The 27,836-nt window shown below is 37.3% G+C and overlaps 1 protein-coding gene across 3 annotated transcripts in view; it reads right to left on the reverse strand.

The window, feature by feature from the left end:
- SLIT3 (slit guidance ligand 3) overlaps positions 1 to 27,836 on the reverse strand; it is a 537,543-nt gene that overhangs the window by 253,602 nt on the left and 256,105 nt on the right. For all 3 annotated transcript variants that reach the window (XM_052816501.1, XM_052816502.1, XM_052816500.1), the window contains one exon: positions 6,835 to 6,906. In XM_052816501.1, coding sequence (XP_052672461.1) covers positions 6,835 to 6,906 — 72 coding nt within the window. The remainder of the gene's footprint in view (positions 1 to 6,834; positions 6,907 to 27,836) is intronic.

Below are 27,836 nucleotides of genomic sequence, written 5' to 3' on the forward strand. Positions count from 1 at the left end.
ATCTTTTGAATTCATTATGGTCACTATCACAATGAATACCAATTAAAGGAGATAGAAAGGAATACACTGTTGGAATACATTGAGTGCAGTGTGAATTTAAGAATAGGAGGAGGAAAATTATTTACAAATTTTTAAGGTTGAGGTAATACGATCTTTTCACCCCCTAGAGAGTGCAAAAGGCATGTCTCTAACAAGTATTTTCAAATAGCTGACTGTTTCAGTACTTCTGACCTGTTTTGCCAGCTCTGAAAACACTCAAAAATACCAGCTGAGATCAAAGCACCCTGAAATCTGTTCCATAATAGAAATTTATCCTTTCTTTAAATTTTCATGTATTCATATTTAAAATATACTGTGCCTTTCATGCACATCATCAAATACAGACACATATTGTTCAGTCTATTGAAAGATATGTAAGCAAATACACAAGCCAACATGCGATAATCAATTCTCCTCTAGCCATTTCATTGCTTTTATTTGAGGCCAACCACTGACTTCAGTAGACTTATCCCAGATTTTACACCAAATCAGTGGAAAATCTGGCTGTTTATCTTCCTCTTTTTGTTTTATTTTACTGCAAACTGCAATAGTAACACTGAATACTGTACACAAGTGTCAGGAAACTAAGGCCAGGAATTTCAGAGGGCTCTGCTTGAGAGCCCAGACTAAAGGAGTTAAGTTTTCTAGTGTAACATTTCATTAAGATATACTGCATATTTATGTATGGCAAATAATTCACAATCGTTTGCTTTCTGCTAGTGAAATGGCTACACACAAATCAATCATTACTTCCTTGGGTTTATTCATTATTTTAGCTTGACAGGTATGTTTAATTATTTCTATTCTATGGCTGAATGGCAAAAATTACAAATATGCTCTGCAGTGCTGGTTGTGATGGATAAAAAAATGACATAGGAATGTTGTTGTATTTTGTGTAGGTGAATGCAAAATACCTCTCAACATAAAGAGCAAGTTCAGCTTTTTCCAAAACCTGAATGTGCAATCTAGATGTTTAATTTTTGTAAAAGTCACATGGATCAATACTAATAGTAGATGCATGCAGAAAAAGTAAGAGTATCTTCCAAGAAAAGCCATTTAAAAAATAAGAAGCTGAAACTAATAGTCACAAAAATATTTTACAGCACTCACACAGCTCTGATTTTTTACATTGCATAGGCAATGTAACCACTAGGAAAATAAATGTATACTGACTTATAGAAGTGTTAAATGTTACATATGTGCTAAAGTACTTCTGTATTTTTAAAAAAAATCTAAATGCTTAATTTCTTCCTCCAAAGCAACCTTTAGGGCTATAAAGAAGGATATTACCCACAATTTCCTAACTTGCCCCAGGACACAAGGAAAGCAGCTTGAGGTCTAGTAATATGAGCTATTATCTTATGTGCGGCTGAGAAATATTTAGACAAAAATGCAATGAGCCTGTATTATCATGACAGATGAACCTGTTAGCTTGTGTTTTTCTGAATCCCAATGCTACAAAATTCTATCTTATAGTCAAAGCCTACATAAGGAAAAAGACAGAAGCTGAATATGCACAGAACTGAGTTCCAGTGAATCAAGAACAAGAAATGGCAGCAACTCCTCACAGAAAAAGCAGTAACTGTGTAATTTCATGTGGCTCTAGCTCTCCGTGGTGTTCTAACGGGGTGTCTACACTGTCAGGTTGGCTCCCCCTCTGCTCTGCTGCTCTGTCATTCTCCCCACACATCCGCACTGCATAGGTATTCATGTTTTCCTTTCAGCAATTCATTTAGTTTCCTTGCCTGGGACATGTTGATGTGAAAGAGAGAACCATGCACAGCAGAGCTTGAACCCTATAGATAGTATGGACATGGGCCAGTTCCTACCACCCAGCCCTGCCACCAGCACTTGCTCTTTGATGTGGGTCATGGAGGCAGCATTGACATAGCCACCAAGTCTGTGCAGTCTGTATATACACAAGATGTACATTTGCACTCTCACTGCTTGCAGAAGTAGCTTTTCCGTCAGTCTGAAAGGTGCAAGATAGGAATGGGTGACAAAGGAGCAAAGGCTTAGGGAAACACACAACCAGAGTCTTGCCATTTTAGTCTCAGGCAGATCTCTGCTTGCTGCTAAGTCCTGGGCTATTGATCTTCCATACTGCAATGCCGCAAAACAAAGGAATAAACTTCTGTCAAGAGGTGGCAAACAGACACAGGGCAGCAACTTGCCAGGAAGAGTAATTCTTTGAAATCTGTCCTGTGCATTTTTTACAGGGGAATGATCACTGCAACACAACAAGCCGTGATATCATCATGCCTCCAAGAATCACATTCCTACATGCTTTGTGATGCCCACGCAGCTCTATTGGTTATGTTCAGCTTCACAGCCCTGAAGAGAGCACAGCAAGAGGAAGAGCTGGGAGCATACTGTCAATAACCACAAGCAACACCTTAAAAGAACGGTTGCTGCTGTTACAGGATCTTTATTTGAGTCAACCTCCGCACATTCCTATTCTGGGAATCTGGCTGCCCTCAGTAAGGTGGGCTGGGCAGGTTAATTCAACAGAAACTGCAGGAATGCCTCACCAGAGAAACACTTATCTTGATACAAGCAGTATAAACATGCAGAAATCCAAGAAGCTGCTCAATATATTTTTATGATGGAAGGCCACGGCTTGACAGCACTGAGTTAGCCCAAAGCTCAACAAGACCCAAATCCATATCCTTTAATTCTTGAAATAAATGTGCTTACTTGGGGCTAGATTCCTGCAAGAAACATTTCCTGTTCTCTAAGTAACAGAAATTGAATACAGGTGCGCACTGCAAGCTGGCCCTCTCTTGCCCTTTCTCGTTCAACTCTTTTAGGACCACTGAGTAGCATTCATGCACCTATTCTACAATATGTTCAAAGTGTCAGTTGATGCCAAATTCCCATATAAGTTCATTCGCTATTGGTAATGGACATTATGTGTTCATGAAACTTTCTAAAAGCTGTATAATTATTTCTATATTTTAATTAGAAATAACTTACTAACTTATTCTTTGTATGCATATTGTTCCTTTGATTTTATAGTCAAACGGCAGAAAATACTTCATATGAAAATAATTCAAACAACAAAATTTCCTGCACTTGGGAGTTTTAAAACCTCATCTTGCCAGCCTCTGCTTTGGCTTTGTCTCATGCAAAAACGTTGGCCTCCCTGACATTTAAAAGCTCTTCTTTAGCAAAGCCCTTATCTGAGCCCATTTTCCTGGGCTCACTGCTCTGCTAAGAGAATGACAAAAGATAGAAAGCTCTTACCATTTAAAAAGAAGGACATGGTGAAAAATATCCTGAAACACTGCTTTCTATAAAACTTTTTTTTTCTTTCCTATCATCTTAACAATTTTTTTTTTTTTAATGACCCAAATTGTATCAGTACCAAGCCAGTTCTGCAGTCCTGGTGCTCAAGGGACTCCAACAAAGACTCTCATCACTTAGCACATGCAGCAGCACCTCTTACCTTAAAGTCAGGAATTTTTTTTTTTTTACACCAATATGGTCCAACTGGACACAGCTTACCACTTTGTGTTGTTTCCTGCTATGACCATGCTGAGATAGGGTAGTTCTCACAGGGTTTCCAAATGGCACCCACTGTAATTTATATTAAGCCCTTAGGCTGCATATTTCAGAGCTTGTATCTGAAAGGAATTCATGCCCTGGCTTAGTCTATTGCATCAACTTCTCTGCATTTTTTCCTGAGGGAAGCTTTCCAAGCTGCTGTTAAAGACAGCATTCATCTGGAGACTTTCACGTGGTCTAGCTCTTGCTGTGTCCCTATTATAATATCTACAGAGCTATTATTTTTGCCACGACATTTGGACACTTTATGTAGAAACTGGAAGGATTTGAGACGATGTTAAATGTCAGATCATGCCAGCCTTTCCCTACATGCATTTTAAAGATAAATTGGAAAGGGTTGGGGAGTGTGGGAGAATATGCAACTTTATTTCTTATGTCTAAAAGTCTCCAAGATCCCTCAAAAATATGCTTTATAAGGTGGAAGAACTCTGAGAGAGTACAATAAATCTGCGAAGTGATAACCATAGAAACGGCCAACCCTGCTGCTATCACGTTAGCGCATATGTGTCAGAGAGTCACCAGGCGATTAGCAGTGCAGGTGTTCGAACAGCTGAATGGCACTGAAAGGCAAAGACTCATTCTCTTCCTCTAGGTAGGTGCTTGAACACTCGTGATCATTGGCATGGTCATTTCTGTGACTCAGAAGGGAGCAATTTGGCTGCCAAATCTAGACTGAGAATAGGAATTGGCATGTTTAAGCTTACTGCTTAAAGCTTTAACAGCTTTAAATATTAACTTGGTTCAACTTGCATCACAACCTTAGAGTTACTGCTGCAGAAATTTTAATGCATTTCCAGCAGCAAGTTGGCTCAAGATTTTGTCACATTTTTCTCAGCAACTCGTAGGGCAGTAGTCTGTGTCTGGAAGCAACAGTCATCTGATGTAATGAACAACCCTGGGCACACAATTCATCCATTCCTTATCAAGAAAAAATGACTATAGATCTGAGCGAAAAGTCTGCTTCTCCTGCTATTTATCCAAACAATCAGTACTCCTGGCTCACATCAGTACATCTGTTAATAAGACTACTAAGCTTTGTGCTCCTGCTGAGCTGGAGGTTGGACAAGATGACCTCCAGAAGTCACTCCCAACCAGAATTATTTTGATTCTGTGATAACTTCAGTATTCCTGAAAGACAGAAACAGTAGCTACAGGGAAGTACTTCTGTTACTGTCTTTTACAGCAAAATAATAGATACTGCCTAACTTGACAGTCACATTTTTTTGTTAGAGATTTAGATCCCAACATTTATAGAGTTCCTGTAAGCACTGCAGCCATCTATCCCTTGATATCGGCTCATGTAAAGGTGACACCCTGGTTCCTTCTGCAATGAGACTGGGTGCATAAATCAAAGAACACTTGTGATTTTTCTGACAGCTTGCCAGAGGTGAAATCAACTCTGAATGCAACCTTTGCTATTTTAAATGAAGTTAGACAACTAACAGTGAATTATAGACGGGAAAGTTAGATTTTCAGAAACAAAACACTATCTATTGTTCCTCAAGATTAGACAGCGTAAGTTCATGCTAACATGACAAAAAAAGCCATGCTTCTGACTAAATTCCACAAATTTCTTCCCACTATAAACTATATTCCAGTATTTTCCTGTGTCTTAAAAACTAGACCTGCTCACACAGGTCCTCTGATGCTCTTGCACTGAAGAGCAACATTAGAGTACAGGCTTAGATGAGTTTGGCTCCTCAAAATGTGTTTCCTCAGGCTGACATTCAGGTAAAAAAGCCCTCATACCTGAAAAGCTAAAGTCACTGTTGAATATACACAAAGTAAGTAACAAACCACTGAAGAAACACAAGGCTACTATGCTGAATGCCTGCAGAAACAGCTGTAAATTTTATATGATGTATAAAAGTCTTTATGTTCTGTCTATCCCAAAGTCTCCAAAGGCACCTTACACAGTGTTCAGAGAGCGCAGGGGGCACCTCACAGTGTTGCTCCTGTGCCTATGTTTTCCAGTTTGGGGGAACTCCTGCTTTGGTCTTTTGCAGTACTGTCTCCCTTGCCCAAACCCCAGTGATGTGATATTCCCTGCAATATAGCATCACCAGCGAAAGTAGAACAACTGTGCTTTGCCTTTGGTTGCAGATGTGGTCTTGCTCTGACTCATGCTGACTGCCCCTAACAGTTCCCAGGCTGCCTATAGAAAAAAACTTTTGTCTCGATGCTTAAAGAGGTCATTCATTGGGGCAAGAAATTAAAACAGAGCACAGGTATATTGCAAGACTGTAGAACAGTGCATCTTTTTAGATTTCCTTTAGCTGATTCTTCTACCAGCTAAACAACAACAAAAAATCCACACTATTTACGCTATGCTTACACGGTGGGGTATCAGATTTCAGCTACTGGCGTGGTAACACAGTGCTAATACTAATGGCTCTGAAATGGTTCTGAGAGTGGCTGCAAGTTTTCTCAGGAAATCCTGACTCTGCCAACTTGTTGGCCGTTATTTCCTTTTTGAATTCACCTTGTGTTGACTCTAATGATGCCAATGGTGTGTTAGTGTGTGAGTGCGCACAAAAATGCATTTCTGGTACATGTAAGACCCTCTAGCAGCTCTAGAAATATAGAGCTGAAAGTCTTTATTTACACGTATTTCAGACTGTATGTTATAGGAAACGGCTAGGACAGACTAGCTTCATTAGCACGAACAGCAAAACTCACCTTTCTCTCTTTAATAGCTTTAAAAAATTATTTTAATTTTCAATACAAACTGTCAAAGCATGCACAGTTAATTTCCCACATTATTTTTTCATTTTCTGATATTTGTGCTCAACTACTGTGCCTGTGTGCCACATTTTGCCATATTTACTTCCCACCCAAGTGGTGGGACACAAAATTTAATCAAAGTGAAATATTTCAATTTCACCCCCAAACTCTACCCCTTCTTTTCCTATGCATATCTCGCTTCAAGGCTTGGACTGTGATTTCACTGGATTTTGCAGGACAATGCTGCAGGGAGGGGTAAAGTCTTTAAGTATATTTTTTTTTTCTTTGCTCAAAACTTCCCCAGGTATGTTGCACAGTGTACATGTGGACCAAAGTAGCACGTGAGGTCCTTGATGATAACCTGCTGCACAGAGCAGTGTCCACAGCTCCCTTTTGTGTTGCACAGAGTTAACTAACCACACAATACTCAAACAAATAGTAACAGCCAGATGTAACCTAGGGAGAATGTTTTTCACAACAAATATTAATGAAGTTGTCACTTACAAGTTCTTCACATCAATGATTCCTCGAAAGGCCTTTCTAGGGATTCCTTTTATCTGGTTTTCACTCAGGTCTCTAAATAAGGGAAGAGAAAAAAAAATACATTGCATTAAAAAAAGAACACATTTCTCAAATCTACATGAGATAATGGAACATATACATGCTTGGAAAAGTAGATGTTTCTGGATTTGTTATACCACACAATGTTTTCAATTTGCTTTATCTCCTCTAGAGGTCTGCAGCATGAGCTGAAATGACTCTCCAACAAAAACCACCAGAATTCATGATACAAATGACAGAACTTCCAGAAAACATTGCTCAAATGTGGTCATGACCATGTGGCTCAATGCCAATGATTCGCTGTCAGACTACCTACAGCCAAATCTTATGCCTTCAAATTGCAGTCCTATAGTGTAAATGTAATTTTCTCATCATGCTTCTGTTTGTTTACGGACTGCAAAAATACTTGGCTACCCCTGCTCAGATTACAGCCCCTTATTTGAAATTAATATTTAGGGAAAAAATGACAATCAATTTTTGTGAGTTTTGCAAATTTACAGTCTAAAGATCTTGAGCCACTGCATAAAAAACCCCCACTGCATTGTGTATCACTGGGAACGACAGAATTTTTAACCTTTTTTAAAAAAACCCAGCACAACAGCAATTCAAAATGTCTTTCTAGTACTTAAAACATAACAAATATTTCAATTTAAATCATTACATCTGCCTTGTGAGTGCGGGTAGAGCAATGAACACTGCAGGTTACAGTTTTCTGTTACATAACCTGCATTCAGTTCCTTTTTCCTTTAATGCACTATAAATATTTCCACTGGAATTTTCCAAGTTCACAACCCTCTACCAATGCCAGTGGAGGCAGGAAGGAGGGCATCAGGAATGGGAGGGAAATGGACACAAAATCAGAAAGTTGGGATGTTTTCAGACTAAGGAAAAGCAGCACTTACAATTATTTCTTTGCTGGTGCCCTGTCAGCATGGAATAGAGGGAGCGATTTCACTCCTGTTCAGGGTACAAAGTGGGAGGAAGAGAGAAATGTAGGAAGATGAAAGGAAGGCAGAAGAGTGGGAAAGAAACATGGAATAAATAAGCAAATAGAGGAAATGGAAGGCACAGGGATGGCTGAGAGAAAAGGACAAAGAAAGGTACATGAAACCACAGTGCAGGATATTACACAGTGCATAATTTGGTGTGACTGCGTCCCTATGCCATACAAGCCCAAGACTTTGCCCCATTGTCAGAAAGAAACTCTGGCTTTCTAATGATTATTGAGACTGAATGGCAGTCATCTGTACTCACCACCAGACACTCTTTCTATAAGTACATTTTGTGTTGCAGCAAGCCTTCTTTCTAGTTTCCACCAAATTGGCTTTATCAAATGAGAGGCCAGAAATCAGAGCCTGTCACAAAAGCGCACATTGACATTGCAGGTCAAGATATGTCACGCAGGGCTTTCTTCTGCTTTCCATCAGGCAGATAGAAAAAAAAAGGGGACTATGTCCTTGTCATGAGACTAATTCAATTTATACCAGTCATGCAGTCTACACCAAATTCTCAAAGTAGCCACAATTGTCTATTCAGACTATCACAAACAAAAATGTGCTCCTGGATACAAGTCTCTTTTTCAAGCCAGATTAAAATTCTTTGTGACCTTCACAATTTATTTAACACTGATCCACACCCTGACCCTTCCTTCACCTCCCCTTTCTTTTGCCAGCAACAAAATATTAGTTCTTTAAAGACAGACCTTCAACCCAGACAAATGATCAGGCAACCCGGACAGAGAAGAGTCGAAAGTAAAGTGTATTTCAGACCTATAAGAAGGAAGTCCTATGCTGAAGACCAATTTCATGACAGGGAGTCACTTTGGTGTGACAGTGAGGCACAGCAGAGCTACAGCCAATGGTAAAAGCATGACAAAATGGCTTAGGAAGGCAAAAATTATTGAGATCTGAAAGCAAGAGACACGCAAAGCAGAACAAAAAGGGCTTGAAAAAGTAGAATTGCGTGATCAAATAAAACCACACTAAACCCACCAACACCTCAAGTTGCATTTGTCTGGCATTTTATTGTGCATTATTTCAAATCAGGTTTAAAAACAAAACAGGTTTTCAAGTCTTTTTTCCTAATATTATTGTGGTCTAAAAGGGCTAATTTATATTTTTGCTTTCTGCTTTGCCTTTATGCTCAGCTCTCGCAGTCAGGCAAAAACAGGGGACTGCAGGAAATTCATCCATTTTCTGTGACAATCTTCTTGTAAATTGTATTAATTTTATTTTCCATTTAGGCACTTTCATCTAGCTAACAATACTGCCTCTCTAAATCTCCAGGATTGTGGACTGATTTCATAAATATCTCTAGTGGTCTGAAGAACTGACAGCTTGCTTGGCGTTAGTGACGCAACATGGAAGAAAATGCATAAATGCATGCTTTATTTTCCGTCACTGCCTTCTCACAATTATAATCATCCCTTTTTGAGATGGTTAGGAATAGTGTTCATCTCTGCTCCCTAACACTGTGCCAAACTTTTGTTGAGCATCTTTCACAACCAAGCAAACACCAACCAGGCTCAGCCCCTGCACTTCACAAAATTTGCTCTGAGGGAGCAGAAGGCTGTGACAAGCAACTTGTCTACATAGTTTATCTTAAAGTTTTAGCTTTTCATTCCCTCCTTCTTACAACAGACATAATGGGAAGCTCTCACTGACAGTATGTAAAATAAATATTAGTTATTAATAGTAACTGCAGAAAACCACATAAACTAGTGTGAGGCCAAAACAAAACCCTAAAAAAACAGACAGAAAAAAAGAATTTGTGGTATTCAAGAAAAAATAAACAACGAATCTGAAGAAAAATAAATTATGATTATTAATACATTTCCTATTTCTAAGATGTTTCAAGTCACCTATTTCTGTAATGGAAGACGAGTCCAATGCCTGGGTGCATGATTGATCCTAAGGAGGGAATCTGAAAAGTCCCAGCTTTAGAGAAACATACACTTCCAAAAATCCTCACCCTAACAGACAATGTTAGAGAGCTGACCAAAAGCACTTGACCTAAGGACAAACTAAAATGTGCTAGTACGTCAGCAGCACCCTCCTTCACAAAGGTTCCTCTGTGCAGAAAGCAGCAAGCCCAACAACGGAAACACATCCATTTGCATCCTGATAAAATAGACAAGTTGAGCTAAACCAATGTTTTCAGATTAAATTATTCTTTCTGTTATTTTGATAAATACAGGCAAGTTTTACCCAGTTCAATCTGCCACACAGCTTTCAAGCACTGCAAATGGCACAGAGATTCTGCAGCCAGCCCCAGCCTCAATAAAGTGCAGTCTCTTTTTGGAAGTGTCCCCCTGCCTCCTTCATAGAGGGGTCCTGTCTGAAGGAAACATGCTTGAAAACACCTGGGCAGCAGATCAAGAGGAACCAACTAGGTGAAAAGCACAGCAGGCAATGATACTGGATATGTTCCACCAACAGCTTCCACTGCCAGCAGTGTGTGGTGAACATCCCTAAGGAAACAGCGCTCTCATTTCAGAGATGGGGAAACAGAGCCACAGAGATATTAAAGAACTTTGACTTCAAGTTTGCATAGAGCAGAGACGCAGGAGCTAAAAAAATGCAGCAGCTGTGGCTCACATGCCCTCACAGCACAGCAGATCACACATTAGTCTAACCCAGACTCAAACAAGAGTTGGCACAAGTCAGTAGATTTTTTTAGTTTTTATTTTAATTTAACTAAAATGCTTTGGACACAGATTAACTCCCTCTGCAAGTCTAATATTGTTTTCCTGATCTTCAAATGTGAATTGCAAGAGCCTTACTGATAAAAGGACTGGAAAGCAAAAAAACCCCCCCCAAAACTGCTGACATTTTCTAAGTGCCTCTGCAGTCTTCACTATAATGCTGGTTTTAGCTTCCTGCTTTAACGCTGGTTATTGCACCCTAAGTGAAATTTCAACTAACTAACATAGCAATAAAATACATTAAGACTCTTCTTTTTAATTTTGCCAGTGACAGAACATAAATCAGTTAATTGGAACATAGACCCTGTGAACATCCATAAAATAAGAGTCTTCATTTGAACTACAGATCTAAAACATTGAAATAGCTACTTTAATACAACTTGCAAAGTTACAGTAGTACTGAAAATAAGATGTATTATATGAAAAACAAAAAATCAACACCAATAGCATTATGCTTAGGTTGCCTCCTTTTTCAAAAACAATACAAAAAAACCCTTTCAGCATCTTTTTTGGCATACAGATTCTAAAATTTAAAAAGACTATTTTTAAACAAAGAACTGCCTGAAAAGCAGCTTGATTAAGAAGTATTATTGTGGTTGAATACTACTCTCTTATTATTTCTCCTGCTCAAATGGGCTAAAAGAGAGAGCACCATTTACTGTTTTCCAGTAAAGAATTAGACTTGCCTTTAATGTGTAAAAAGTTTAATCTCAAGACTTAAAGAACTAGCCATGAAGAGCAAATGCTTCACAGCCAAACATGTATCTTTCCCAGTATGTTATTGTATGTTGATCCCATAATAAAGCTGTAAACTCACAGAGTTAACCATTAACACATGGAACCAATGTTCACCTAAAACGAAGGAAAAATCCAGAACAACTAGCCTGATTCCTTCAAGTACCTTCTAGCTTATCCACAATTCAGCTGCTTCTTGGAATAAGAAAGGAGAGCTCACACACAACTCTCTCTGTAGCAGCTGATACAAAACTGTAAGACAACTACTGGTTGATTCAACTGTATATGGGGCTTGAGAGTGCAAAATAACCAATTGTTTCCTATCATCTCCTCCTGACACAATAGTACTGGAAAGTTTATGTTGTTTGCTTGCTTTGCAAAAGAAAACTAACAGAAAGATATGAATAGTGATTTTAAGAAAGTGTCAGCTGCCACTGATGCTAAGAAGTAAGTACTTTGCCCACTAGCTTCACTCCAGCTACAGAATGTGCAGCTGAGAAAAATGAGAATTAGTTAATCCATGTTGGTAGCTTGTTTACATTCTTCTACCAAATAGGATTTCTGGGTTAAAAACACTTCAGCCTTATGCATTTACCAAAATCAAATAAAATAAAAAGTTCTTGGGGTTTTGTGCACTATTAAAGTTCAGTGGCTATTCTTCAACCCAACATTTCTTTACAGTTGGACTAAAACCAGACTGAACTACTCTGCAAAAGGTCACATACTTAACACAATCTGGTCACTGCAATTTGTCTCATTAGAATTAGTTTTAATCTGTACAGCATGTTACACATAAACTCTATCCTACAATGTTTTACTGAATTAAATAACACAATTAAGGAGTTAAAGAGTAACAGATGGGGGAAAATTAGAGAGTATAACCCAAAGACAATAGGTATCTCTAAGTAACACATAATAAAAGATAAGCAAGTCAGTGAAGTGGGGAATGATACAAGTCAGCTTTTTCATAGAGCAAGAGCTGGAGAGAAGGTAACTTCTACAGCCGGTGAAGAGAGAGGGCAAAGGGACCAATGCTTTCTAAGGGAAGAGTTTGCAAGACAAAATGGGTAACATGCAAAGAGGTAGAAAGACCAGGGAAATCCATAGGGAAAAAAAGAAGTTTACTCAGTTATGCCTGTAACAATTCCAGCACAGAATATTAATATTCGCGGTGTCTTTTTAACTAAAGGCTTGACATTCCCGAGGAAACTTTGCTGTCTCCCAGAGTTTCTGTTACAATCCACAATAACTTGCAATGCCTCAAATGCTGCTTAACCTCAAGCATGACATAACTGGGATCATAAAACCAGCAGCAAAACGGCTGCAGCACAGATTCCCTTCCAATTGCTACAATTTCTCCTTGCCCATCAATACAATGCCCCTTCAAAGAAGTGAGCAATATTACAGTTAAGCTGTCACATCCTCCTGTGCAGCTCCAGCCGCTTATACTTAGGAAGCAGTGCAGAAGGATGCAGATCTGACTCCTTTGCAGTAAGTGTGCACTTGCAAAGGCTGTTGTGCCTTAAAAGTGTGTTAAGAAGACTGAGCCAAGAGAGTAATCACCATGCTTGAGGTATGCAAGAAATGGATCTGAGTTACTTGTGTGGTAAATGTATCTGGAGGCAGAGGTGCCAGTACACACAAGCTCAAAGATGCAGACATTGAAATCAGATCAAAACAGACTCTGTAAATATATGCAACCACTTTTTCAAAAACGTTTTTGTATCACATTAAGCTAGCGTTTCATTTGCAGCAAAGAACAGAAGAGTTTCTCCTGCTCTACCAAAATTGTGTGGCAGTTTTTTAATGGTTAAAATTAATATTTAACATTTTCAACAGCTAAATACTATTCTTATCTAGGAGCTATTGTCCCAGTATTTCCAAAACTGTTCAATATTACAGTTTTTCCTGTTCTATAGATGGATTAACAAATAACTGAGTTAGCTGTCAAGGAAAAATTGGTAACTTTGAGCCTTGCAAATATGCAAGATACATTCAAGTTATTTATCATCTTCCAGGTGGGAAAAGCATTGACCAAATCAGCTCACTACTATAGTAATAAGAACAAGCTGTGGCAAGCCTGACACACACATCAGCACCTCTATACTCAGGAGGGGTCTTATGCACTCAGTGAAGCAATGGCTTCTCCCTTTCTGTATGTTCAGTGTAAAAGATGGTATTTACCGTAAAGTAGTAGTTACAGCTCTCTGTCTAAAAGGAAAAATGGTTAAGTCTTGTTGCCGATGGGCTACAAGGCAAGAGCTTAAGAACAATAGTATTGTATAGCATTACTCTGTGGAAACTTGGCATCGCTGCTGATTTTCTAAAAAGAAAAAAATGTCTTCCTGCTACTACTGCAATAAAAGTGTAGATGTTGACAGCATCCAAGTTCTGCAAAATAAGAGCAGGTCCTACAGATGTTTTGTACCCTGAACAATGCAAGGTGACTGTGTTTTTGCTAAGTATAATACAGCTGGCTATCAATTCATGCTCTGGGAACTGTTGAGAAACTCCTTCTAGTTTGGGGGTTTTTGTTTGTTTTAAGGGAGGGAATTTAGCTCAAAAATTCCAATTAAACCAGTCCTCGCTGCTTTCACACAGTCATGCACTACTGCACAAGTACTACTGCTAAGCTCCCAAAAGATAAACACCATGATTTCTTTGTTGATCCGGTTTTACTGTGAGGTGATAGATGCTAACTGTATACTTCTGTACTTCAACATTCACTCAAAGCTTCACGTAGTCTAATTAACCCATCACATACACATACCTTCATTCTGAAGAACAGGACACTGAAGAGAGGCTGAGCTTAAAGACTAGGGAAGGGTGTTCACTAAGCAATCAAGGAGGAAAAAAGATCTCAGCAGTAGATAATTATTTTAGCATCATCTTCCACCTTCTCCAAGGCCAAATTAAAAATCAGCTGTTAATAAAGACTGTTCAAGGGATCCGACCTGCATGGACTTTTACAGACTTATGACTTCTGTCCTGACACAACTACTGGGATCACTCAGCACATGGTGAAGTCTTTCCAAATGTTTAAAAGAACAGAGGATACACATTTGTGCATGCTTCATAAGAGATTTTTAAAAATTTCTTAGTCACTTCAAACAAAAAAAAATCCCACTCTGTTTCACTGAATTAGACACAGCACTACAACATTTGGCAGTCAATGCACGCAACACAAAAAGAGAAAAAAAAAAAATCTATCAGAATATCTCTTACAAGATTAGTAAATATTTTTTCTATTATTTTAAATGAACTGTAAAAATAATCTGTGTCAATGCCCAATTAAAGGTAACATTTGTCTTTATGACTTCTACAATTCTTCCTCCCTCCTCCTGCCATTTCCAAAGTGCTGAGCAAATAGTGATCAGACAGCATTTTATTTTAAAACCACCCATCTTGAGACAGATCAGAGTTTTCATTTCAGAAAGCAGCATCTGTTTTGTCTTTTGGAACATACACACAAAAATTAAATTTTACCTGACTGTCTTTATACTCAACTTTGGATATGTCCAGAAGCAGGAATTGGAAAGTAACTGACAGTGGCAACACTTGAAGAAAGGCACCCCTCTAGAAAGAAGATAAAGCTTCTGACTAATGGATGACAATAAGGCTTCTTTATTAGTAGTATTTAATGTAGGGTTTTAGTGCTTTACAAAATGGTATCAATATAATTAATCCTTCCTTTTTATCAAGGGAAAATGAGCCACAATGAGAGGCAGTATATGACTAGAGCGAGGTACTCTAGCAGGGTGCGGGAAGAGACCAAAAAAAGCCCCTTGAAAATCATATACGTTAGGTATTCCACTTTATGCAATTTATACACCAAGTCTTACCACATGTGGTGAGATTGGCCTGCCAACAGAGAAACAGCATGCACAATTCTGACAATGTATTTAAGAGAGATTCATTGTGATAGAAAAATCTTTTACTGTGGAATTATCCAGTACTACTATACATTTGCAACGGGACCAGTGACAAAACAAAGTGATCCCAATGTGATGTTGTTCCTATGCAATACCAAAGCCTACCAATGCATTTCTATTATGCTGTTCTCCAACCTAGTGAGATTACAACACTGAGGCACTAAAATGTTTTAGTAGGAACAAAATAAACCTCAAAGAGGAAAGATCAAAGCACTAACAGCAGTAACAAGAAATTATTCTCACCGTGATTTTCTGGTTTTGTAAATATTTGCTTGCTGTTAAAACAATGTGAATTCAAAAAGCCCTCTTGCTGCTTATTAAGGTTAATACTTTCTAAAGTGGAAATTCAGCTATATGGAGGCTCCTTTAAGCAAGTTTTAAAAACCCCAAGTTTTATGCTGTTGACCTGTTTTCCATTTTATACTTTTGTTTGTTGAGCTCTATTGGAAAGAAATCCTATGCATTTGCAAATTCCAAAAATCAGCAGGCAATATTACCCTCCTCTGATCTCCACAGACCAAAAATGAATCCCTGTTTAAGCCCAGCCTGATCACTAAGCAAAAAGATATTTGCAGTTTATTGGTTATATCTTTTTAAAAATATGGTGAATTTTTATTTTAGGAGATAAACGTGAAATCATAAAGTATGAAACATGAGGTAATAAATCAGCACCATCAGTGGGTAACTGATCAACATCTGGAGGAAGACTCACTCTTTAATGATCTTTCTTGACCTAATTCTACCTTTGTTAATGATGAGTATTTTTATAGTAAAGAATTTTTTGCACTTTACTGATATATTTGGAAAAATACCTCCCTGACCAGTTATATTCTGGTGCACCTAACCGTGACATAATAGAATGAAAGCAATGGTCATAATAGTATTTATTTAATTCAGGCTGTGGTTCTGTACTTTAGCTATAAAAATAGACTATTTTCATAGGAATAAGTAGCAATTGCATGTGTAAAGATCTAGGCTTTATTTTTTATGAAGTTCTCCTGAAAGAGGCCAATTATTTAATTTGTTTGCATGATCACCGTAGGCATTTCTGTGGCTATATAAAAGTAATAAAAATTATACAGAATCCAGGGATAGTAAAAACAACTACAGTGACATTCCATTTATTCTAGTGAGGTAGAAATGAATTGCAAATTATTTGAATGCACTGCAGTGAGAAAAACAACATTCTGTTTATAGCTAAGCCCTGGTTATCAAGAGGCTATTATTCTGTGGTAAAGTGTACCAGTGTAAGAGGGGCACAGTATTGCTTTCGCTGTAATAGAAGTTTTAAAAATGAATTATAACACTGGACCAGTAATATCTCTTGCAGTGATACTCAGCACTCTGTACTCCATTAACAGGTACTGAAGCCCTAGAAAAAGGACAAAAGAGTTTTATGCATCTTGTCCCCTCCTTCTTTCATAATATTTTAGCTTCTATTTTTCTTCCACAATTTCACCTTTATATATCTTTCCTGCTATGAATCATTTAGTCCCTGAAAGCCCCTGTGAAACACTGCAGATGTAAGAAGATACACTTCAGACTGGTTTGTAGCCTTAATTCATTTTTCTATGTGGATATGACATCTAGATTTATTAGACCAAGATGTAATACCACAAAGTGGTTAACTCCATTGGGAATATTCATGCAAGATGCAACTGTTTAAGTAATACTAGCTTCTCCTTTTTACAGTAGGCTCCACAAACCCACAAACTATTCAATTATTTCAGAGCAGGTCCACACTGACCATTACAGCTGAATGACACCTACAAACCTCATTCTGCTACCTTAACCACACAGACAAGAAAAGATTCACTTAAGCATAACCAAATAATTTCTTTTTTTCAATGACTATCCAGGTAGGCAAAGCACCTTCAAGCATCCCACTCCATGCACAGAAAATTTATAATTTAATAGTGCTATACTGTAGAAAAAAGGCATTGAAATAGAATATAGGTGTTTCAAATACAGAAAATAAAAATAAAGTATACTAGTAGAACAAACGTGCTAACTAACTTAATATAGATCTAAACCTAAATTACCTTTCAGCTAACATGCACACAAAATGATAAATTCCTCCAAAAAAGAAGTTAAACTTGCAATCATGTCACTCAGCCTATTGAGTACTTTGTTATTTTAATGCTTTGGTATATCACCTACCAATGAGCTAAAACTTTTTTTTTTAATTCATTTTTTATCCCCAAACACCCAAAATACTCATAGGAAGATGTGGACATGTGTGAATCATTTACAGTAACTCTCAAAGATTCTTGTGGCACATTTTGAGTTTTATTCCTGAAGACGACAAGGAAACAAAGGCACTACTCTGATTCATCAGCAAATGCCTTGCTTCAGCGATCTGCACAAGGATTTATTTGCATAAAGCCACTTCCAAAAATGAACTCGGCTTTCCTCCGACTCACTGTCAAGCACGTTGCTGAATTTCAGATTGACAATGTCAGCTCAGAAAATTAAATTAAATGTAAAAAAGCTGACCGGGAAGAGGGAGGAGGGCCTCCTGCACAACAGACTCCAAAGGGAAACAACAAGAAGTCTACACATTGCTACTTCATTGTTGAAGCACTCTCAAGTCAAAGAATATCAAATTCCAGAGTGATTTGATTTCATCACTGCTGGGAATGATGATGATTTTCTCCAAAGTCCACTACAGACAGCTATGCAGGTCTCCAGGAGAAACTATGCCTGACAATAACACTCGACTTTCAATTACCCTGAAAGTTTCTTCAACTTATGACACCTCTGTTCAACTACTTTAGCAAGCTTTTGAAAAAAAACCCAACAATTAGCTAAGGGGGTGTCATGTATCATATGACACAAATAGTTCTATCTTATAAAAAAACCAAATTTAAATTCATTATAAAACTTGGAAAGTTTACATTCTGACATTATTTATTCATATCATTACTCCTAAATGTACATACAGAAAACCAACAATCAAGAGGCAGAAACTAAGAGTCAGTCAAAAAAACCACCACAATTTCTGCATTGCAATTCCATACACAAAGGTTTTTGTTTGATTCCAGAAAGTAATTTATGGTGGAATCTGGTTTTTTTCCAGCTCAGATGCAATCACTCTCCCTTTCTTTGAACAGTTAATTTCTGGAAAGACAGCTCTAAATACTGGGGAACTATGTCTAACCAAGAAAGTGGTTTTCTAACTACACCTATCCCACCCTGTTAAATTTACATGATTATGATATAGATTATATACAACTATAACACATATGGTTCCAATGTTGTTTCTAGCTTGCACTCTTTGTTCAGTCTTTCTAAATCACAGAACATAAGAATGATATAAAAGAAGAAAGGCAAAACAAATACTAAATGGTAGGGGTGGGATGCGTTTACCAACACTTTACCAAAGACAATAATACAGCAGTATAGTTTTACGTCCCTTAAATATTTTGAATTTTCACGTGTAACATATGTACTTTGATTACTAATATTACACAAGAATCAAAGTATATTTCTCCATATATGAAGCATATTTGGAAGTATTAAACACATCAAATGTATATGTATTCTTCAGAAGGTTCTGTATTAATACAAAAATAGAAACAAACTCAAGAATTTTCAGTAAATGCTGAAATGCTGATATTAGCTACTGGAAGACAAAATTCACTGTAAGACAGGGGAGACTATTCCTTCAGCTTTTCCACTATGCCTGGTAATTAGAAATATTTTAACCAGGTCAAAATCACACATCACAGGAAAATATCAGTGCCATTTTCCTGCAATAGCCCAGAACTACAAGTACTGATTATTTTAATAAGTTCTATACATTAATCTACATACTACTTCCCTGTGGGTTTACAGGATGGTTTTGTTCAGTTTGACAGCATCTCTCACAGAGAAGTCAGCAAAGAACAGTCTCATTGAAATCTTCCATTCAGATACTGACCCCAGGTTATGGTCATGAGGCATTCAGTAATCACTGCGTGCTCAGCAATGACTGCCGGTCAGCCCAGCACATTGGAGTTTTTAAAAATGAGAAGGCCCAAATGAGCATGCTCTAATTCCCTCAGTTTTAACTTACTGCCTTTAAACCAACCCGGAGAAGTGTGAGAGGGGAGAAAGAAGGAGCCCAGTGTCGGCCAGCGAAGCCTGTGAGCAGGAACGCTCTGCTCTCCACCTTCATTGAGGGCTCTGGTGCACAACCGCTCACCTCTGGACCAGAGGTGTCAGTGTTTTTAGCAATGCCATGGTGCCCCTGACTAAATAGATGGTAGCATATTTACACAGAACGAGTTCTAAGCTGGCTGAATAATCTATTAATATTGAATTAAGATTTTCTTTACCTTGCACGCATCTCCTTTGGTTATCAAAGTCAGGCATTCTTTTAAAGCTGCAGTATTATTTACAGAAACATTTTTCACTTTATAGTACTGAGGTCTTAAAATGTAGATAAAAGGTAGGATGAAGTGGTATCAGTGCATTGCAACAGTACCTGAGGGAAGTTGCTTCCTTCAAAGGCCATCTGCATGTTATAGAAATAACATCAATGCCACAAGGACAGCAGAGTTTTCTTATCAGAGCAAAATAACGATGTGCATCTGTGACTGAGACTTATAATTACATTTCTAACAGGGATAGGTTTCCATAGCGGTCAAAAGTCCCCCACTCATGTAGAAATATCTCTCCCAGCTCTGGGTGAGAGGGTTTCAGCAGAGCCATGGCAGCACGGCCCCTGCGTGCTCCACCACTTGCCCCTCTGCCCGTGGGGGCGGCTGCAGGCCACACTGCTGGAAAAGGCTGAAGAACAGTTGTCCTTTTAGCTGGAATATACAATACACTAGAACTAGACATGCTCACAAGTGGCCAACTGGTTTTAAAGGTAATTTTAAAAATTTCTTTAGGGTATTTTCTTCCAAAACAAAATAGGTGACCTATGACCCTTCGCGCTCACTGATAAACCCTTACTCGGCAAGTTTCTCACGCACGCTCCTTCTCTAGCAAGGCTGGAATAGTTCAGGCAACTGGGAAAATACCTACTTGACTGTGTCCAGTCCTGATCCAAAAGAAAGGCTTTCCAATGTGTTTGTAGGAATGAAGTCAGAGAAGCCAAACAGATCCCCATTTGTTTGTTTGCTTGTTTTTCTCTAACTCAATAAGCAAATCCTGCACAGGATGCTTAGGAGCTTTCTGCACTGGGAGTTTCTGTGCATCTGAGACTTCCACACTGCAAGCATCTTTGCTAAGATAACATAAAATTTCAGAGCACATAGTTAATGTTCAAATGGCAGAATATATTGATTCTCTGCCCATCCCCTAGTATCTTAAGTTTACCCAGAAGACTATTTTATTTAATTAACTTGGTGCTTTATTAATATAAATATTCCACTATTGATCATAAGAGAAGCTGACGCATGTTTGAGTCAGGCATACATCAGATCCATTTAATGGAGCTCCACTTAGAAGAGTAGTTGGCTCTAAATCAAGGTAAATGGTAGCAAGTGCTCCTTTGGGATGACAGGGCTTAGCTGAATCTATAACATTTTTACGGAGCTAGTTTTTTTAAAAGCAAAAAGCATATGGAAATTAGATATGAAAATGGTCTCTCCTTGCACGTATCAATTAAGCATGTCAATACCTTAATTAAATTGCTCAACTTAATGAGATTTATACCAATGAATATGTTTTATAGTTATAATAGCTTTTTTGGCTACTGTTCAAGATGTCAAATAAATTGTGAAAAGAGGATTAAAAAAGTAGTAATTGACATTCTGAACTGAAGCCAGTATTTTTTTCTCTCATTTTTTTCCTTCATTCATGTGATTTTGGAGAACATATAAATAAAGTAATGAACCCTGTAATAGCTTTGCTTTTAAAAATGTCTTTCTTTTCCAGTTCTAATCCTTCTTATCAAATTCTCTAAGTAGCACACAATTTGAATTAAGAAGCACTTCAACCTAAATGATTATAGGCCTTTTTCCCCTTTGAGGCTCACTATTATGCCTTTCCTCCCAGTAAAAAGGAAGCAAAACTTTTCTATCCAGACATGCAGTTACTATAAAGACTTCTGTATCAGACTATGGTAGCATAATGCCTTGAAGTGTATGGATCTTACCCCACCAGCAGTGGGGACTTCTACTCCCATCCTGGACTTGTTTCAATTTTGTATGTACCATCTCTGGCCAAACATAACTTTCCAAAATCTAGACCACACTGAAGAAATTGTGCAGAATTATCAGTCCTTTGATGCTTTACAGTGCTCTAACTTGATATTGCAAGCATCAATAAAACAAATAAAAAAAAATAAAATACTAACCCACTACTACTAAAACATATCTCCAAAAAGAAAGTTATATTTAGTTTGCAAGCTGCCACCCCAGGTCTCACTGGCCTCATTAGCTTCCCAGTGAAGGGCAAATCTCAGTAACATTGATCAGAAACACCTGCTGTATTGGAAACTCTAGAATGATGAATCCCAATTTTGCATGTTGCCAGCTCAGAAGTACAAAAATATACAACACAGCTGTAGAAAAAAGCAGAATCAAACCAGACGTCTCTTGCAGTCAGAAGGATGGACAACTCTCATCTAGGGGTTAAAGAAAAGCATTGGATACTGCATTTCCTGGCATAATTCCCAGCTCCATTCTAACTAAATGGATTTTTGCAACCTTGACAAAGTCATCATCTGTTTCAGTGACTCAGTTCCCTAGTATGTGACAAGGAATGCGTGCCTTTATAGGTGAGACATACCTGACTCACATGTAAAAATGTGTATGTATTCTCAAGTGAGAAGTGTAACAGAGTGCCTTCCCTGCAATTGCTAGCAGAACCACCCCCAGCAGGACTGCAGATGACCAGACAACACAAAGCACCTTTTCCTGTGCCAAAAACAGACTAAGGAAAAAGTTCTGTACACATGTGATTCTTTCTATCATTGCCCAGTAACAAATAAAGGAAAAACTGAAGATAACAAAAATCGTCCCAGGGGAGCTGCATGTACAAACACCTTAAATAAAGTAAGAGCATTTATTATTCCTTCATCTTTCCATTCACCTGAATGATTTACTGAATTTTATTAGAAAAATAATGTCTAGCTCAAGCCTTTGCATAATTTAAATTTCAGGTTTCTATATTTTACACTCAAGATGGGAGATTTTGCTGGTAAATACTTCAAGAAAGTATTTTACAGTCTTTCTATGATCAGTACTGGGTTTTGTAAAAACCCTTACTAAACTGTAATTAAAAGCCAAGTATGACTTGTCAATGGTCATTCAGAACCAAGAAATGTAGCAGCTATGTGCTTTTTCATGCCAACCAACATCTTACTTCTGGTCGGCTTTCCCAGACTTTCCCCACTCCAAAGTTACCAAGAGTATTTTAAATTATACACTTGAACAAAAGCAAGAGACACACCAATGCTTTGACTTTATTTCTTATCCTTATTAAATGTTTCTCTGTAATGCCAATCTAATTTTTCTCCATTGTCAAAACATTAAATCGATTTCTTTAGCTGAATTCCATGGCAGCATCTTCTGTGACAGTGAAGGATAAACTCCTTGATATAAATCAGTTTGTTAGGTTAAAAAAAAAAATCTTAAGAATGATGGCTGAAATGTCAGGAAAGAAGACAAGAATAATTTGTAAAAGCTTCATCCTGCCTCTCTCCACTATTCTCACAAATATTTAAGATGTGAACTGATTTTTAGTTGGTTAACACAAGCAGAATTTGATGTCTTTATAGCAATGTTTCTCATATACCAAAGTACCATTATTTAAATAAAATAGAAAATAATTTCTTATTTGAGTAGGGTACCCACTGCTTTCTTCACATAGTTTAACTACAAACAATTGTTTTCTGTTGAAATGACACTATTCCATTTAGAGTGTTCAATTATATTCTGAACATCACAGCTAATCATTTCAGTGCAGCTTTTTATCCCTTAACTGCGGTAGTCAACAGGTAAGGCTATAGAAATACCAAACACTAATTCGTCATACATTTCTATAATTTATATCTAATAAACTACATTTCAGGAAAAAATAACCCATTCTAGTCAGCTGATGGCCTAAATAAGATTTCATAATACAAAAAAGTCAAAGCTTTTCCACTTGATTTATCTGCTGCGACCCCTCCATAAGCAGAGTCTCTTCATTACAATATGTGTGTGAATGTGTCTATAGTTGCAACCGTTTTACACCTAAGCAGAAATGAAACACCAGTGTGTTAGAATTGGTGTCTTACACTCTTGCTTACTTTCAAAGAGGGTCTGCTTTCTCTGCAAATGAAGAGCAGCATTGTGAAATTCTACTTGCCTACTTAAATGCAAAATTTGACAGATGAGCAAAGTGTCATTAGATTTGTCAACAGCAGCAACAGTTTATGTGCTATGCTGTTGCCGGAGGCTTTGGGCTAGTGAATGAAAAAAAATTAAAACCTCTCACTTTGTGTATAATGCAATTCATGCTTTATAAAGGAAAAAAGTTAATTCTTTTCTTTAATGGTTGACTTTAAGCCCTAATACACTATTTTAAATACTGCTTCCAAAACTCAGACCATGATGAATGTGTTCTTTCTCAATATTCAGAATTGCATTATTTTTTAATTTGTCTGCACTGATGACATTAAATTGGTTTGTTAGCTCATGATACATTCTCAAAATATCTCCTTTCATTTATGCCTAAATTCCATTCTCACAGTCATTTGTGAAACTGCAGATACAAGGGTAATATTTTTAACTTAAATAAAAACTGTTACAAGTTTTACTCTTGATTTCATTTAAGACTAAACTTCATTTAATGTAAAATGGCTGACAGATGTGACATCTCAATATATTGCTATTAGGAGATAGCAGTATTTACATGATTATCAAAACCTACTTTAATTTTTAGCTTTCCTAGGGAATGTCGGAACCCAAGAAACAAAGAAACAGAATATAACAAATTGACACATTATATGTAACTCAAACAAAAGGAAAAAAAAAATTATTTCCCAAGTTTTCTATCCACTAAAAATGAAAAGCAGCACTAGTTTCAGCTTAAGCAATACTATGAAGCAAAGCTGAAACCCCCTCACAATTACTGAAGTGTTCCACATTGATGAATAATGGGGGGGATTTGATTGGTTATGAGAGAATAAATTCAATTTTTCTTCACAGTATTTGCTCTAAGCCAACTATACAAGTTTGTTATAAAATATGTTGTGTTCTTCTTGGAAAAGGATGCACAGAGAGGTACATGTATTCAAAGAAAAACATCTAATCAAAAGACCTTATGCAGAACCAAACCATCAGTCATCCTTAACATGAAAGTCATATTAGAATATTTAAATGTTTGACTGATTATACCTAATCATTTGAGAGGAAGATTGTTTTTTCCTCAGTGTTAATGAGACTGAAGATTTGGATAGCTGACTCCAAACCACAGAAACTACAGAATCAAAGCTGGAATGCCCTAATGAGCAGATTTTCTCATTACAAAAGAAGTTGCTCAGTATTTTTTTTTTTTTTTTAATAAATAGAAGAAGTTACAGGGGGATTTTGACAATTCAAATGGCAGACATGACTGTAACATGAAAGTCAACTACTTAGATGCTATAATATTTTATGCCAGCATCTCTAATGTAGTATTCTCTGCAAATGACAAATTGCAGGAAACCTGGTTTTGCTGTAACACCAAAATACACTATCCTTGGTACAGAAGTGTCAGAAAATATTTTCTGGAGAAGTTCTTCCAGTCCTTTGATGCTTCACAGTACTCTAACTTGCAATTGCAAGCATCAGCAATATATTAGAAAAAATACTAATCCACCACATATCTTCAAAAGAACGTGATACTCCATTTGCAAGCTGCCTACCCGGGTCTCACTGGCCTCCCTGGCTTCCCAGTGCACCACCACTCATACCACTCAACAACTTTGCAGCAGTAAACTTGAAATTAAGACCTCAGAATGGAACACTTGCATTTTATAAAGAGAGAACATGGTTAATTTACTTTAAAACTAGGCTTACAACACATTCCAAAAGAAATAACTGTTCTTCAAATAAAACAGAACTACTGCTTTAATTAGTTATTACTTTATGTTTTATAAGATGAAGAGGTATATTTTACTTAAATGCCAAATTATTATTAAAAACATACTTGCCAAGGGAGAATAATTAGAAAATATGTATCTTGTGAATATATTTATATTTAAAATAATAAAGATGTTTCTTCAAATCTAAGTGTGCTATTCTACAGAAAAGAAAGTCGCAGTAACATACAGGTTGTTAGCATATAATGCTCTATTATTCTTTCACTTAACTAGTGTTCTGTAGGCTGAAATAGAAAACATATTACAAAGATTGTCTAAAACAAAGAAAATATTTTAAATGTGTAATAGTAACACTAAATACTTTATAGATTAAATGAGCCAAAGATGCATTCAGTCAACACCTATCAGATAAGGGATCAACTTAATGCTTACTAATGTAAAAAAGAAGATGATTACCCAGTATGCTCCACCTTTCTGGTGGGTCTGGTCATGGTTAGTATATGTCAAAGAGTTTCTCCATGTATAGCACAGGTACAACTGTTGCCTACCTGTGCCAAAGTAAAGTTCATTCTGTCTTGCCATTGCAACAGTAGCACAGCACATCTAAAATCTGGATAGCATTTCTTATTTTCCACTTCAAATGGGAACTTTTAGCACTTAAACCAGAGCCAGAAGTGCAAGCCCAGTACTACTTAGCCTGCATTAGAGCAGTATATATCAGGGTACCTTAAAATTCAATGTGTCATTTTTTTCAACATGCAATAAAGAGGCTACAAAATACTAGACAGATACATCTAGTGGTTACCAGAGTCCTTTATTCATGAGCTACTCGTTATGAGCAGAAAAGATTTCGTTAGATACTTACAGCAGGCGTGAATTAGAAAAGGTTCAGCTCCTTCCTCGAGAGAAGGCATTAAAAAAGTGCACCAAATTAAAAAAAAAAGGTCTTTATAGCAGACTGACCTGCCACATTTGGTGGAAAAGAAGAGGTCAGCATTCACACTTCTTTCTGTCTTCTCACCCTTTCTTTCACAGTGCTTAGAAATCAACCAACGCATTTTCTAAGGGCAAGGCTGTCTCCCACGCTGCAGCCATAACACTAGAAACCTCCGTATCTCCAGGCCTAGTTTAAAGATGGTGTTCTTTAAGGTCCTGAGCTTTGTTGCCTTACGGACGGCTCAGGCTTAGGCAGCTTCATCCAGCTCCTCTGCACACCAACAGTCTGCTTTAAGCAGAAGCACTTCACATCAGGAATGCTACAAAGCCTCCAAAAGAAAGAAAAAATGATCCCCATGTCTCAGGAAAAGATCTTTTTGGTGGTAACTGCTGGAGAACAGAGAATGGGTAAAGTTTGCTGCTTGGGTGGTGGTAGATTTTCTTTTCTCTCCCCTTTTTGTTTTGAAAGGGAAAAATACGAGTCTGTAGGGGGTTCGCAATTGCTTTTTCAGCTTGGTATAATGACAAAGGTTGGCAAGCCTCATTTCAAAAAGCAACCTTTCTTTTCTCAAGGAAATGGATGATTTTCAGGTGACTTTACATTTAAAAATAAGATTTATCCAAAATGACCTCTAAAACCTCCATCCTTTTGCCAACACTGCCACAGCTCAATGAAATCTCAGCGGTCAACTTTTATTGTTTTTATTTGCAACCTATTCTATTAAGAAAGCAATGTACTTTCTAAAGTCTGAATGCCTACTATCTTTATGGTTTTCATTTGCTGACAATGCCAACTGTTTGGGTCTTCTAGTGATTTATCAAAAATTATAATTTCATTCTAAATGACTATTGCATAGCAAGGATGGAAAACAGGGCAAGAATAACAGATGTTTTAGGTGAATTTGTTAGGACTATGCATTTACCTAGTATTTTAGGCTAAACAAAGTTTTGCTGAAGGCATTTTCTCTAGACAAATATTATCCAAGTACAGGCAGGAGAAACAAACAATGAATAAAAGTGACTCAAATATGAAACTCGTAACTTCATTTGTTCTCCATAATTTAAAAGCAGCTTACATTCTCATGCTTAAGTTAGGTCCTTATATCCTTTCAAGGAAGATTATACTGAAGTGTTATCTAGTCAATATTCTTTGAAGTACATGCAGCTGTACATATACGCATTTTTAATAAACTGAAATTAAATAAGTGAAATTTCATGTTCTGGGATACATTAATTAGAAATACTTCATTATATGAAAAACCAACAAGAACACCACCACCACACCCATACCCTACACACATACAAAACCTCACTGCCATGTTAATAATAAATTAATGGGAATAGGGAAGAAAATCAAGAGAATTAAAAATTGTCTCAGGTTGAATCCAACTATGATGACCGATAAGGAGTGCAGTATTTTATTCTCAATGACCATTATCATAGATCGAATGTCTGCAGCCTACAATATGCTTTTTTTTTTTTTCCTCCTGTGCTTCTGTCATGTATGAGCCAGCCCGATCATTGCCAATATAATTTTTAACTTAAGACATTGGGACTTCTTATAATAAGAAACTAAACAATGTAATGGGGCTGAGGAAGCCACAGAATGAAGAAGTTGATTTCATTTGCTTCTAAA

This window comes from Harpia harpyja, chromosome 20 (genome assembly GCF_026419915.1).
Source record: "Harpia harpyja isolate bHarHar1 chromosome 20, bHarHar1 primary haplotype, whole genome shotgun sequence".
NCBI classification, from domain to species: domain Eukaryota; kingdom Metazoa; phylum Chordata; class Aves; order Accipitriformes; family Accipitridae; genus Harpia; species Harpia harpyja.